This window comes from Aquarana catesbeiana, linkage group LG01, assembly GCF_042186555.1.
Source record: "Aquarana catesbeiana isolate 2022-GZ linkage group LG01, ASM4218655v1, whole genome shotgun sequence".
Taxonomy (NCBI): domain Eukaryota; kingdom Metazoa; phylum Chordata; class Amphibia; order Anura; family Ranidae; genus Aquarana; species Aquarana catesbeiana.
This window is the reverse complement of record NC_133324.1, coordinates 657167134-657180496: the sequence shown is the minus strand read 5'-3', so window position 1 is coordinate 657180496 and position 13363 is coordinate 657167134. Positions and strand designations below refer to the sequence as shown.

The 13363-nt window shown below is 41.0% G+C and overlaps 1 protein-coding gene across 2 annotated transcripts in view; it reads left to right on the top strand.

Annotated features, from left to right (window-relative positions):
- Positions 1–8040, top strand: part of UBE2D3 (ubiquitin conjugating enzyme E2 D3) — a 125975-nt gene extending 117935 nt beyond the window's left edge. For both annotated transcript variants that reach the window (XM_073601675.1, XM_073601680.1), the window contains one exon: positions 6463–8040. In XM_073601675.1, coding sequence (XP_073457776.1) covers positions 6463–6508 — 46 coding nt within the window. In that variant the 3' untranslated portion in view covers positions 6509–8040. The remainder of the gene's footprint in view (positions 1–6462) is intronic.
- Positions 8041–13363: the final 5323 nt, after the last annotated feature.

The window sequence follows — 13363 nt, the reverse complement described above, 5'->3', positions numbered from 1 at the left end:
TGTTGACTGTGCAGAATTTTTTCAAACGGGAGGTCACGGAGGAAAGGAAGTGTTGTTGATTCTGGTTAGGAGAGTATATGTTAATGACAGTATAAATGGTATTCAGATAAGACAGTTTAAGAAAGATATATCTTCCTAGGGGGTCTATTTGATTATCAAGGACATCTGGCGTGAAGGAAGCGTGAAATGCTATGGAGACCCCTTTAGATTTTGCAGAGGGATTGGTGCTATGAAACCAAACAGGATATTGCTTATGGAAGATCTGTGGGCATTTATCTGTTCTAAAGTGAGTTTCCTGTAGGAGAAGGATTTGGGTTCTTATTTTATGAAAATGATATAATATTTGCCGTCTCTTTTCTGGGACGTTAAGGCCTCTGCAATTCAGAGATGAGATCTTTAGGGTGGGTTGTACTGCCATGTAAAAACAAGTTTACTGTGTGTACAGTAATAAGGATCATAGAGGCTCGCTGCCCCAAAGATATAGGAGAGGGGGAAGAAAGAGGAAGAGGAGAGACCTCTAGTGGCGAAACAAGAAAAAGGATTTAAGTGTAGAAATAGGAAAAGATATACAAAAGTAAAAAGGGGAGGACGAGGCCAAAAAAGCCTCACTAATGGAGTTGTTAACAACATTTCAGCTAATACCGCTGTGGGCGCTGAAGGGCCTAAGTGGGGGGACAGCGGGTTATGCACTGAGGAGCCCGCACACGCCGGCGACAATTATCAAGGGTGTAAAATATGAGAACTATAAACTTAACATCTCAGAACTCCGTGTTGCCACGTAAATACTAAACAGGTACATATCTTATCCAAAGAGGACCTATCTCATAAAACGTCTCAGAGTATAGGCAGCCCAGAGGGTCTTTATATCCAGCTTTGAAATACTAACATATTCAAAAGGGGATGGATAGGAGGAGGGAGGGGGGGTTGGGATGAGAGGGGGGGGATGGATGGGATAAGGTAGGGTTGGGAATGGTTGAGGAATGGAGAGGTGTGTGGCCCGCATCGCAGGCAATCACACTACACGGGAGGCAAATGCATGGAACACTGACACAAAACCTGTGTATAAGGAAAAAGAAAGTGGGTTAATAATAAAATGTCCCAACAAGAACTGCAATTAGGGGCGTCTGCACTGGTCTGGAACCTGTGAGAGAATTATAGAAAAGAGTTAGATATCATAGGACTGGATTCAGCCATCTGTCGCAGTGAAGAAGTCCTGTTTGGATTTCTTGTTCATCTTCGTTCGTTTCTGCCATCCTGCTGTGGTTTTGAAGCCAGGGGTGGCCGCATGAAGTGGCCAGTCTGGAATGGAGATCTGTGGTAATTCAAAAGTTCCGAGGAACCTGGGGAGATCACCCAGTGTGCGAAAGGTCGCCGATTTCCCTTCATGAGATGCGAACAGAATAAAGGGGAAACCCCATCGGTATTTGATTTGCTTCGCTTGCAGGGCTCCAGTCAGGTTTTAGGGCACGTCGCATGTCCAGAGTCAGTTTTGAGATGTCAGGAAGCAGGGATACTGCAGTACCATTGAAGAGTATTGCAGCTTGAGAACGTGCAGCTTGCATGATGGCGTCTTTGACTGCGTAAAAGTGTATTCTGCAGATCACGTCTCTGGGGTGTTCTGGGTTTGGATTCTTAGGGCCAAGGGCTCTGTGGATTCGGTCAAGTTCCAGAGGAGCGTCTTTATCTTTCTGGAGAAGCTCATTGAACATGGCGATTACTGCAGGAGCTAAGTCCTTAGTTTCAACTGATTCGGGTAGGCCGCGTATGCGTATGTTGTTTCGTCTGGCCCTGTTCTCCTGGTCGTCCTGATGATACATCAGTTGCTGGATCTGGAGGGTATGTTCATGCAAGATAGTTTCATGCGCATGCAGGGTGGATGCATTCTCTTCTATGTTATGTTCTACTTCCTCAATTCTATTGGTGAAGTCTCTGCGAAGTTCATTTCTTGTTTGTATGAGCGCTCCATGCGTTGCACACAGGCCTCAAAATCATGTTTGGTGGGGAGTGCTTTAATATAAGCTTCCATGTCCCATCCATAGGATCTGTGGGATTCAGGAGAGTGACCTGCAGAGCGGACCGAGCCTGTCTCTGAGTCAGGGGGAGAGTGAGTACGCTGTCTGGTCTTCATGTGGGGTGTGGAGCGCTGTGACATAGCTCCCTGTGAGGCCGCATGTGTGCCTGGGGTCCGGGCCGGCGCCATCTTGGACGGGGGGGGGGGTCGGACCGACTTTGGCCCAAATGTGTGAAAAATCGGTCGATCTCACCTGCGGGGTGCGGATCGGAGGAACGCTGGCTGTCTCCCCCACCTCTCCTCCCCATATCAGGCCTGGATACTTGTGCTGGGAAGCGCTGAGAGTCTCTGTTTGTGCGGCGTGTGCGGGAGCTCCAGGAACAAGCGTCCTACTTCCTCATGTGCTAAGCCACGCCCATGAAATGGGGGCAGAAATTAGAGTTAAAAACTCTACCCCCCCCCTTTTTTTTTTTTTTCTCTCTCTTTTTTTTTTTTTAACAGCCTTTTTATTTTATTTTTATTTTTTTTCCTTCAAATCAGCCAAAAGCTGCCAAAGGGACAGTCAGATTTGCAGCATGCCCTATGCTGTCCCAACTCGGAGTAGTTGAACCGGTACCTCTTCAAGACCGGTTCAAAGGATTCTATTCAAATCTGTTTATGCTATCAGAGCCCAACTGAGTTAACGTAATTATTCTGAAACGTAAAGTCAGTCAACAAATGCCTACAGATTTCCAGAATTTCACTTGCAATCTGCAAGGTTAATTGCCTCCCTGAGGCAGGGGTAATACCTGGCATTTGTAGACATCAAGATGCCAATCTACATATTCTCATTTATCCACCTTATCAATGCTTTCTGCACTTTGCAGTGGCAGAAAATCACTTCCCGTTTGAGAGCAGAAGATTTGCCAAAAGGGCAGTTACGCAGAGCATTCACAAAGGTCCTAGGACCTTTTCTGTAACCTGGATATCCTGAGTTCTGGGAAGAACAAGATTTTCCAGACAACCTTCTCCTAAGGCCCCTTTCACACTGGGGCGATGGGGGCATCGGCGGCAAAACAGCGCTATTTTACCATAGTTTTTGCGGCGGTATTCGACCGCTAGCGGTGCGGTTTTAACCCCAGCTGGCAGCCGAAAAGGGGTTAAAACCGCTCGCATAGCGCCGCTATAACCACGCTGCCCCATTGATTTCAATGGGCGGGAGCGGTGAATACACCGCTCCAAAGATGCAGTTTGCAGGAGTATTTTTTTTCTTTTTTCTCCTACCAGCGCACCGCTTTAGTGTGAAAGCCCTCAGGCTTTTACACTGAAGAAACAGTAGAGGCAGTTTTAGGTCGGTTTGCAGGCACTATTTTTAGCGCAATAATGCCTGCAAACTGCCCCAGTGTGAAAGGGACCTAAGAGCTCAGCAAACATCCACAGGACAATTCAGAGGTGCTTTGGTTGGGTGATCAAAAGTATTCCAGTTCATCACATCCCAGGGAACATGGTCATTGGTGGAAGACGAGCTCCCCATCAACATCCTGGAGCTCAGAGCAGTTCTTTTGGCTCTACAACATCGAATGCCTCTGCCTTCAGCTGCACACCTGTTTGTTGTAGGGTTGTTTGTTGTAGGGCCTGTGATTTAGACATGATGGAGAATTTATCAAATCTGGCGCAGGTGTGCATGGCAACCAATCAGCTTCCATCTTCCACTTGTTCAGTTATGCTGTGAAAATGAGAGAAGCTTGGTTGACATGCGCAGCTTCTTTAGTTTAGGCAAATTCCCCTCCGAAACAACTATACAGCCAAGCAATTAAGATTTTTAAAATGGTATTCTACAGATATCTTTAAAGGGTTTGTAAATGCTTGTGTTTTCTCACCTTAATGCATCCTAAAAAAAAAAAAAAAAACACCTTGCAGTCACCGGCACCCCCCCCGTTTTACTTACCCAAGCCCCGAATTTCTGTCCGCATCCCCGCCCAACCCTCTCTCCATGGTTTCCTGGCTCTTGATTGGATAGATTGATAGCAGTGCAGCTATTGGCTCCTGCTGCTGTCAATCAAATCCAATGACTTGGGGGCGGGGCCGAGTCCTGCATTCGGCCTCTATGGATGCCGAATGCTGGACAAGGGAGCGCGCCCGCAAGGTAACCCCCTTGGGAGAGCGCTTTTCCAAGGGGGTTACCTAATGCGGGAAGGAGCCGCCGAGGGACCACAGAAATGGATGTTTGAGGCCACTCGGTGCAAAACTAGATGCGCAGTGTGGGTAAGTATGACATGTTTGTTATTTTAAAAAAAAAAAGATCCCTTAGTATCACAGCAATAGGAATTAATCTTCAGTTCGCTGCCTTTTTTTGTTTATTTTGCGCTGAATGCAAGATCTTGGTATTATAAGGCTGAAGCGTTGACTGCTAGGCTTTCCAAAAACACATTCCTTAGCAATTCAGGCAGGGATTCTGTAACCAATTTACCAGTAGTAAAAATGCTGGGTTTTAATAAATTAACAAGGTATGGCCACAGTAAGGCCTCGTGTTGCGCTGCTGGTAAACTGACCTTTAGGAGCAGTTGGGCTCTCCCCCCCCCTTTTCAGCTGCCCCTGAACTCTCCTGTTATATGTACACAGGGTCGTTTCTAGGCAGTTGAGTTTAGAAGCTTTTTTTGGAACGCAAAAAAAGGTTCAGGATGGGATATTCAGAGGCGTTTCAAATGCCTGTAAAAGCTGCTAAATGCGGTAACTTGCAGCGTTTTGTTTACAGATGTTCATTTTAACAAAAAAAGCAGCATGTAAACGTGACTAAACGGTCATTTTTAGACACCGGTTTCTAGCTGTCAAGTTAAATCGTTTAGGAGAGGTTAAACATAGTCCCATGTACATGAATCCTAACTGGACAAATCCGAATGTGTTCATAAAGACATATCATTTTTGTTTCAAAAAAGTCTTTGCTTATGTTGATGCCAGAAACCTTTAGTTATGTAATTTGTGCAAACATAAATTTCAGAAGCAAATGACTAATGAGACCAGAGGTGCAAGAGTCGACATACATTTCATGGCTAAAACTTCACTTTCTAATTCCCAGCCAATTTCAACTGGGAATTTAAAAAATAAACTATTGGTTGCAAGTTGTGCTCCCAAATATGCATGTGCTACAGCAGCATTCCAAACCACCTGGAGGTTTTAGTTAGTGGTTCTAAAGGCAGTTTTACCATAATACAGAGAATGCAGTAAGGTAAACACCTTCTGCATGCAGCCCCCCGAACAATTGAGCCAGATTGCGATCCAGTGATGTGCATGAGAGCAGCGGCGATCCTGCTGCTGTCAATCACAGCCAGGGAGGGAAGGGGCGGAGTGCACACAAGTGCCACCATAGCAAGTGGCTTGCTATGGGGGAGGGGCCAGGAGTACCAGCGGCGACCCCAGAAGAGGAGGATCAGTGCTGCTCTGTGCAAAACCATTGCACAGAGCAGATGAGTATGACATACAAGTTAAAAAATTGTGGCTTGTAGAATCACTTCGAGTCATTTGCATCTCTTTTTGCTTTAATCCTATATAGTAGCCTGATAAATTTTATAATACTGTGTAGTTTTTGGCTACATCTCTCCTGCCTTCTGGGGAGAATGCTGTTTAGCACATTAAGATTCAACGGCTATGTCTGTGGAGAGTAGATATAAGCTGTCATCCTTCAAACTCTTCTCTAACCAAACTTCAATCCCATACTTTTTTAATTTACTCCACTGAGCTGTGGTCCAGGTCGTTAATGCTCAGCCTGCCTCTTTGACCTGTTGCAGAGTGGTGAGCAGCTCATTGGAGTAAAGTGTCCGGAGTTCTGCTGGAGGTAAGTTAAGAGGACATGGACTTTCTGTAACCTTTTTCTTTGGCATTTGTTACACACTCCAAATTAAATTTAATTGTGAACCTTGTGGATGGAAGTCTGCCTTTCTGTGTGGGATTTTTTTTTTTACATGTCGATGCATGTTGTGGTGCGCTTTCTTGCACATTGACACGCATTTTGATTTTTTTCATTAAACCGCTTCAGACTAATTTTGCATAGATATTTTTCCAGTCTTATGTAGAATTTGCTGTTGGAGTTGGCATACCCATGAATGTAAAAAATATAAAATGTGCACTTAATTTCTTTAAACACTAGTAAAAAATTACATATCCTAATAGCTATTTTTAATATTGCCAGAACCTTTTCTTTCTAGATCAGTTTTTACTTTTTTTTTTTTTTTTTTTGTTCCCCTTTCAGAAGTGTTAAATGCACACAAGTCAGTCAGTTTAATGAACAATGGCATTGGCTCATTATACAGTTCTTTGTAGAAGTAGATCTTTGCACCTAAAGATGTGAAAAAAAGTGACAAACCATTTATGTGGGATTTTTAGGATTGAAAACTGTGTGCATTGGACTGAAATGCAAGGTTTGTTTTTGTTTTTTTTTTGGTTTTGTCTATTAATGTCGTCTTTAATTTTTCCAGGTACAACAGAATAGCCCGGGAATGGACTCAGAAATATGCTATGTGATGCTACCTTCAAGTCTGAATAAACCTGCATTATAGCTGGAATAAACTTTAAATTACTGTTTCCCCCTCCCTTTCAGACCTCATCTACTTACCTTCCCCTCTCTATTATTTTTTTTTTTTTTTATTTTTTTTTTTTTTTTCGTGCTGCCTCCCTTCATGCACATGCTCACATGGGAAGACTTTTAGCTCAATATTGGACAGAAACTGCTCTAGACTGTCAAGTAGTTACCAGAATACAATTGCCCAAGATTCATAATTGTATCAAACGGAGCATGTGTTAAAATGTGGCCAATGTCTTCACTGTAACTTGGTTATGAGACTAAATCCATCTTTCATTTCTCACTGAAATGGTGAAGATAGCGCCTCTGGGCTAGGGAGGGGAAGGTGCTAAGCAGAAATAAATTAAACATAAACAATGCCCAGTTGTCTGTCATTGTATAGAATACAGGACCATGGAATTGCTCTGGATATTTTGGTCAAACCCTTCAGCTATTTCAGACTTCATGATGTACTTTATGCTCATAACTGATGTTTGGGTGGCGAGTTGGTGAAATTTATATAGCGGAACAGAAGTAATGTATTTTATGCATGTCAATAAATATGACAAATTGAAATTGGAAGGTGAAACCCCATTTAATAACAGGATCAAAAGTTTTGTAATTTTTCATTGAGATTTTTTTTTTTTTTTTGGAGGCCGAGCTATTAGTTGATCTATCTTCCAAACACTGTTAATATAGCACTGAATAAAACCATTCAAGCGTCAATGGATGACTGATCAACTAATAGCTCTGTTAGTCTTTATTCTTCAATAAAGTTGCATAAACCAATCTGTTAGCAGCCTGAATTAATCAATGTTTGCAACCTTACTTTCTTTGTAAATTCAAGAAATGTGTGTGTATATAAAGTATGGATTTTGTTCTGTTTGACGTCAAATGATAGTGTAAAGTTAACAAGAACAAAAAGAAAAAAACTTTTTTTTTTTTTTTTTTCTATGTTCTTTTAAAGTTGTTGAAATCGGCGTAGTATCATAAGCAGAATTGGCTTCTGCCCATTCTGGGTGTTAATATCAACAACTGGTATTGACTGGCTGAGGAGGGATTATTGTGATTTAAAGTTTACAGGTCACGTAACACTTAACGTTCATGGTATCTTATTTAATAAGTTTTTCCTGAACTCTGCAACATTCTGCTGGTGACAGCCATCAACCCACTGGCAATGTGTGGTTGGCACGATCAGAACTTGGTGAAAGCTCACACGGCCGTACTAATTTTCCACGACAGAATCCTGCTTGGCCATTGGCATGGGGGACTGGTGTCGTGAAGCTTGTTTAAAAGTGATTTTTTTTTTTTTTTTTTTTTTTTCCTTTTTAATGTGGGATGTTCATTAGATTGAAAGGATTATTTGCTCTGCTGTTTACAAAATACGTATTTTAGTGCAACAACAAGTTTAATCTCTAGATGACTTATCATGAATGAATAAAAGCAGTACTGTTGTTTTTTCATTTCACAATAAAAAGCTGTCTGTGCCACTTTAGTTCCTCCCTTTTTGTTAAAACGAGCATCCTTATAGTAGTAATAAGGCTTAAATGTGGCTTAGGGCTGCTGAAAATTGGACATTTATAATACTGAAGAAAATAGAATTTGGTTAGGACAGACACAGGTGAATTTTCAATTGGTTAATTTATATGGTGGCATTGCATGCGGACATGTGGCTCAAACAGCTTCCAGAGCATACCTCTTGCTAATCAGTGTGCCAATATTTTTTTTATTTTGTTTTGTTTTTTTTCTTTAACCTTTGTCTTAGTTGATTCCCCTGCCCTGTTTATTTTTATTTTTTTGAAGTGGTCAGTGACTTCTATAAACCTCCAGACGGCCACTATATACAGTAGGGAAAATTTTTTTGATTCTCTGCAGATTTTGTAAGTTTGCCCACTTACAAAGAAATAAGGGGCCAAAATTTTTATCATGGATGTATTTTAAATGGAGACAAAATGTCAACCAGAATTTCTGAAAAATAACACGATGCAATGTTCTAAATTCAGTTGCAGTTCAGTAAGAAAAATGTATTTGATCCTCTACCAACCAACAACTCTGGCTCCCACAGGCTGGCTACATTATGTACTCATGTGGTACAGATTAGTCCTGTCAACTTACAAAAGTGCTCCCAACGTCAACTCGTTATATGTATAAAACACAGGATAATTGAGACACTAAGTGGTTCGATATGTTAACACCAGCACAGCATTATTTGTTTTGAGATGCATAAGACACCTATCCACAGAATCTTTCTTCCATTCACGATCTTGGGCAAAAACAAAGGGCTGTCAAAGGATGATGGAGACAAGATTGTAGACCTGCATTAAGCTGGAATAGGCTGAAAGACCATCTGCAAGAAGCTTGGAGAGGAGATAACTGTTGGAGCAATTATTTCCAAATGGAAGAAATACAAAATAATCAATCACCCTCGGTCTAGAGCTCCATGCATATTTTGCCTCATGGGATAAGGATGATTGAGAAAAGTAAGGGATCAGCCCAGAACTGCACAGGAGGAGCTTGTGAATGACCTCAAGGCAGTTGGGACCACAGTCACAAAGTTGCCATGGATTGAAATCCTGTAGCGCCAATGATCAGCTAAATGATTCAGAGAAGGATTTGGAGAAAGTGCTGTGGTCAGATGAGACCAAAATTTAGCTCTTTGGCATTAACTTGACTCGCTGTGTTTGGAGGAAGAGAAATTGCTCACTATGACCCTAAGACACCATATCTACACTCAAGTACGGAGTTGGAAACCTTTTTGCTTTGGGACGGTTTCTCTGCTAAAGGTACATATGTATTGTATAATCTTGGCTGAAAACCTTCTTCCCTCAGCCAGAACATTGAAGATGGGTCTTGCAGCATGACAATGACCCAAAACCTACTGCTAAGGCAACAAAGAGAACATTAACCACTTCCATACCGGGCCTATTCTGCCACTCCTCTCCTACATGTAAAAAAATCATCCTTTTTTTTTTGCTAGAAAATTACTCAGAACCCCCAAACATTATGTATGTTTTGGCATACACCCTAGGGAATAAAATGGCAGTCTTTGCAAATTTTTATCTCACACGGTATTTGCAAAACCGTTTTTTTTACAGCTTTTTTTGGGGGGAAAGTTTCATGAATTAAAAAAAAGACACAACTGTAAAGTTAGCCCAATTTTTTTGTATAATGTGAAAGATGTTACGCCGCGTAAATAGATGCCCAACATGTCACGCTTTAAAATTGCGCACACTCGTGGAATGATGCTAAACTTTGTACTTTAAAAATGGAGAGATGCAGGGTCAATAAGACTCCACATCTCTCCTCCAGGCTGGAAAGCATGAGATCGAAAAAATTCACGATCCCATGATTACCAGCTGCGCTCGCGGCTTTGTTTACAACCGCGGCCCGGACATGTCATAATGTCGCGCCTGGCCCTCCGGCGGTCATAGAGATGACCGACCACCTGGTCAGTCATCTCTATGGTTGACATGCGGTGGCAGATTGTTTCTCCAGGTCCCCAATGGCACGGGAGAGCCCGGAGAAGCACTGGATGGTGGCAGGGGGATGTCTCCTCCCATCACCTGTAAGAATGATCAAGCAGTGGAACTGCCGCTATGATCGTTCTTATGATGCACAGAATCGTTGGCTGAAAACGAAGGTATCTGAATGATGCCTGTAGCTGCAGGCATCATTCAGATATTCCCACTGAAAATCGGATGCCATATGACATCCTTGGGCTGTAAGTGGTTAAGGTGATGGCGTGGCCTAGCCAGTCTCCAGACCTTGATCCTATAGAAAATTCATGGAGGGAGCTGAAACTTCACGTTGCCAAGTGACAGCCAAAAAACCTTTTTAAGGATTTGAAGATCTGTAAAGGATGGACCAAAATCTCTCCTGAGATGTGTGCACACCTGGTAACCAACTACAAGAAACATCTTACCTCAGTGGAGAAACCCTTCTTGGCAAGCACAAAGTAATTTCTTGTTTTGGGATCAAATACTTATTTTAGGCGCCGAACAACTCCTCCGTTTATAACATTTGTATCTTTTTTTTATTTTTTTATTTTTTTCCTGGGTTTTTGGTTGATATTCTCTTACCATTTAAAATAAACTTTTGATAAAAAGTATATAAACAAACCTAACATACTAAGTTCAAGGACTTTATCAGTGACACACAATAGATATGTCTAAAGGTTTTATACAAAATGTATACACATAACATGAAAATATGTAAGTGTACCACAAACAGACTATTACAATGCTCTTAGTATATTTCCTTATTTGTGTGTTGAAACACGTGTCAAAGCTACAGCGAGCTACTTATCTCCTGACGGCAGTGGGGCTGATGTTTAAAAATACTAAGCATCAATTTTTCTGTTTATAGTACTTACATATTTTCGTGTGTGTGTGTATATATTTAAAATTTTGTATAATAAAACCTTTTGACATTCTATTTTGTGGTACCGATAAAGTCCTTTAACTTAGTATGTTAGGGGTGTTTGTGAAGTCTATTTCCAGGATGAGGTACTGGACAAAATCTGTCCCTTAGCAGAGGCCCCTCCTCCCAATTTTCATTTTGTGATAATTATATATCCTTCATTTCCTTGTAAGTGGGCAAACTTACAATATCTGCAAGGCATGAAATAATACATTTTCCCACTGTATCTGTTACTAGTTGGGTGGGGGAATCATCTTAGTAATTATGAAATTAGATTTATTCATCTTCTGTAAAATTTTGTATTGAACTTTTTCCAGGTATCACTAACACCCCCCCCCCCCCCTCCTTATTCTTGTATCTAAAAACTGTAAATATTGCTATTAACGTATTGGCTCAAAGCTGGAAAAGGTTGACAAAACAAAACACTTGTCAACATATGACCATCTGCTTTTTTTTTTCCCCCACTCTATGCTAACTTTTAAAAAGCGTTATAACAAATTATATAGCGAAATTGCTTTAATTCGAGCTTCGTTTTATTTTATCACATGGTGGTTTTTTTGAAGAAACCTTCATCCTAATGCCATACTTGCCTCAGCCACAAGAAAAAAATACAGTTAGGTGTGTGTATAGATAGATATCTATCTATTACAGTTGTCCTCATAAGTTTACATACCCTGGCACAATTTTTATTTTTTGGCCATTTTTCAGAGAATATGAATAACTCATTTTTCACTCATGGTTCATGTTTGGCTGAAGCCAGTTATTACCAATCAACTGTTTACTCTTTTTAAATCATAATGGCAACAGACTACCCAAATGACCGCAATCAAGTTTACATACTCTGGTGATTTTTGACTGATAACGTGCACACAAGTTGACACAAAGGGGTTTGAATGTCTATTAAAGATAACCACCCTCACCCGTGATCAGTTTGCTTGTAATAAGTGTGTGTATAAAAAGTCAATGAGTTTCTGGACTCCTGACAGACCCATCTTTCATCTAGTGCTGCATTCATGTTTCTGGATTCTGAGTCATGGGGAAAACAAAAGCATTGTCAAAGGATCTGCGGGAAAAGGTAGTTTAACTGTATAAAACTTGAAAGGGATATAAAAAGATATCCAAGAAATTGAGAATGCTAGTCAGCACTGTTCAAACTCTAATTGAGAAGTGGAAAATGAGGGGTTCTGTTGAAACCAAACCACTGTCGGGTAGACCAACTAAAATTTTAGCCACAACTGCCAGGAAAATAGGGATGCAAAGAAAAACCCACAAACAACTTCAGGTGAAATACAGGACTCTCTGAAAATGTGGTGTGGCTGTTTCAAGGTACACAATAGGGAGACACTTGAAGAAAGATGGGCTGCATGGTCGAGTTGCCAGAAGAAAGCTATTACTACGCAAATGCCACAAACTATCCCGCTTACAATACATCAAACAGCACAGACAAGCCTCAAACCTTATGGCACAGAGTTATTTGGAGTGATGAGACCAAAGTTGAGCTTTTTGGTCATGACCATAAACTCTACATTTGGAAAAGAGTAAATGAGGCCTATGATGAAAGGTACAACATTCCTACTGTGAAACACGGAGGTGGATCGCTGATGTTTTGGGGATGTGTGAGCTACAAAGGCACAGGAAATTTGGTCAAAATTGTTGGCAAGATGAATGCAGTATGTTATCAAAAATACTAGAGGAACATTTGCATTCATCAGCCAGGAAGCTACGCATGTGCACTTGGACATTCCAACATGATCCAAAACACAAGGCGAAGTTGACCTGTCATTGGCTACAGCAGAAAAAAGTGAAGGTTCTGGAGTGGCCATCTCGTTCTCCTGACCTCAATATCATTGAGCCATTGTGGGGAGGTCTCAAACGTGCAGTTCATGCAAGACAGCCTAACAATTTACAGGAACTGGAGGCTTTTTTGCCAAAAAGGAATGGGCAGCTTTACCATCTGAGAAGATAAAGAGCCTCATCCACAAAAGACGTCAAGCAGTCATTGATGTTAAAGGGGGCAATACACGATATTAAGAACTAGGGTATGTAAACTTTTTTAATCAGGGTCATTTGGGTAGTTGTCATTATGATTTAAAAAGAGTAAACACAGTTGATTGATAATAAATGGCTTCAGCCAAACATTAATCATGAGTGAAAAATGTGTTATTCATATTCTCTGAAAAATGGGCAAGAAATCATAAATTCTGCCAGGGTATGTAAACTTATGAGCACAACTGTGTGTGATATAGATAGATATATCACACAGGCACAATTAGTTTTTTTTTTTTTTTTTTTTCAGGTATTTACTAAATTATATTTATGCTATAGTTCTATAATGGATATGGGCTGAAAGTGCATACAAAGGTTTAATTTGAGGGTATGTACATCTAAATCAGAGGAAG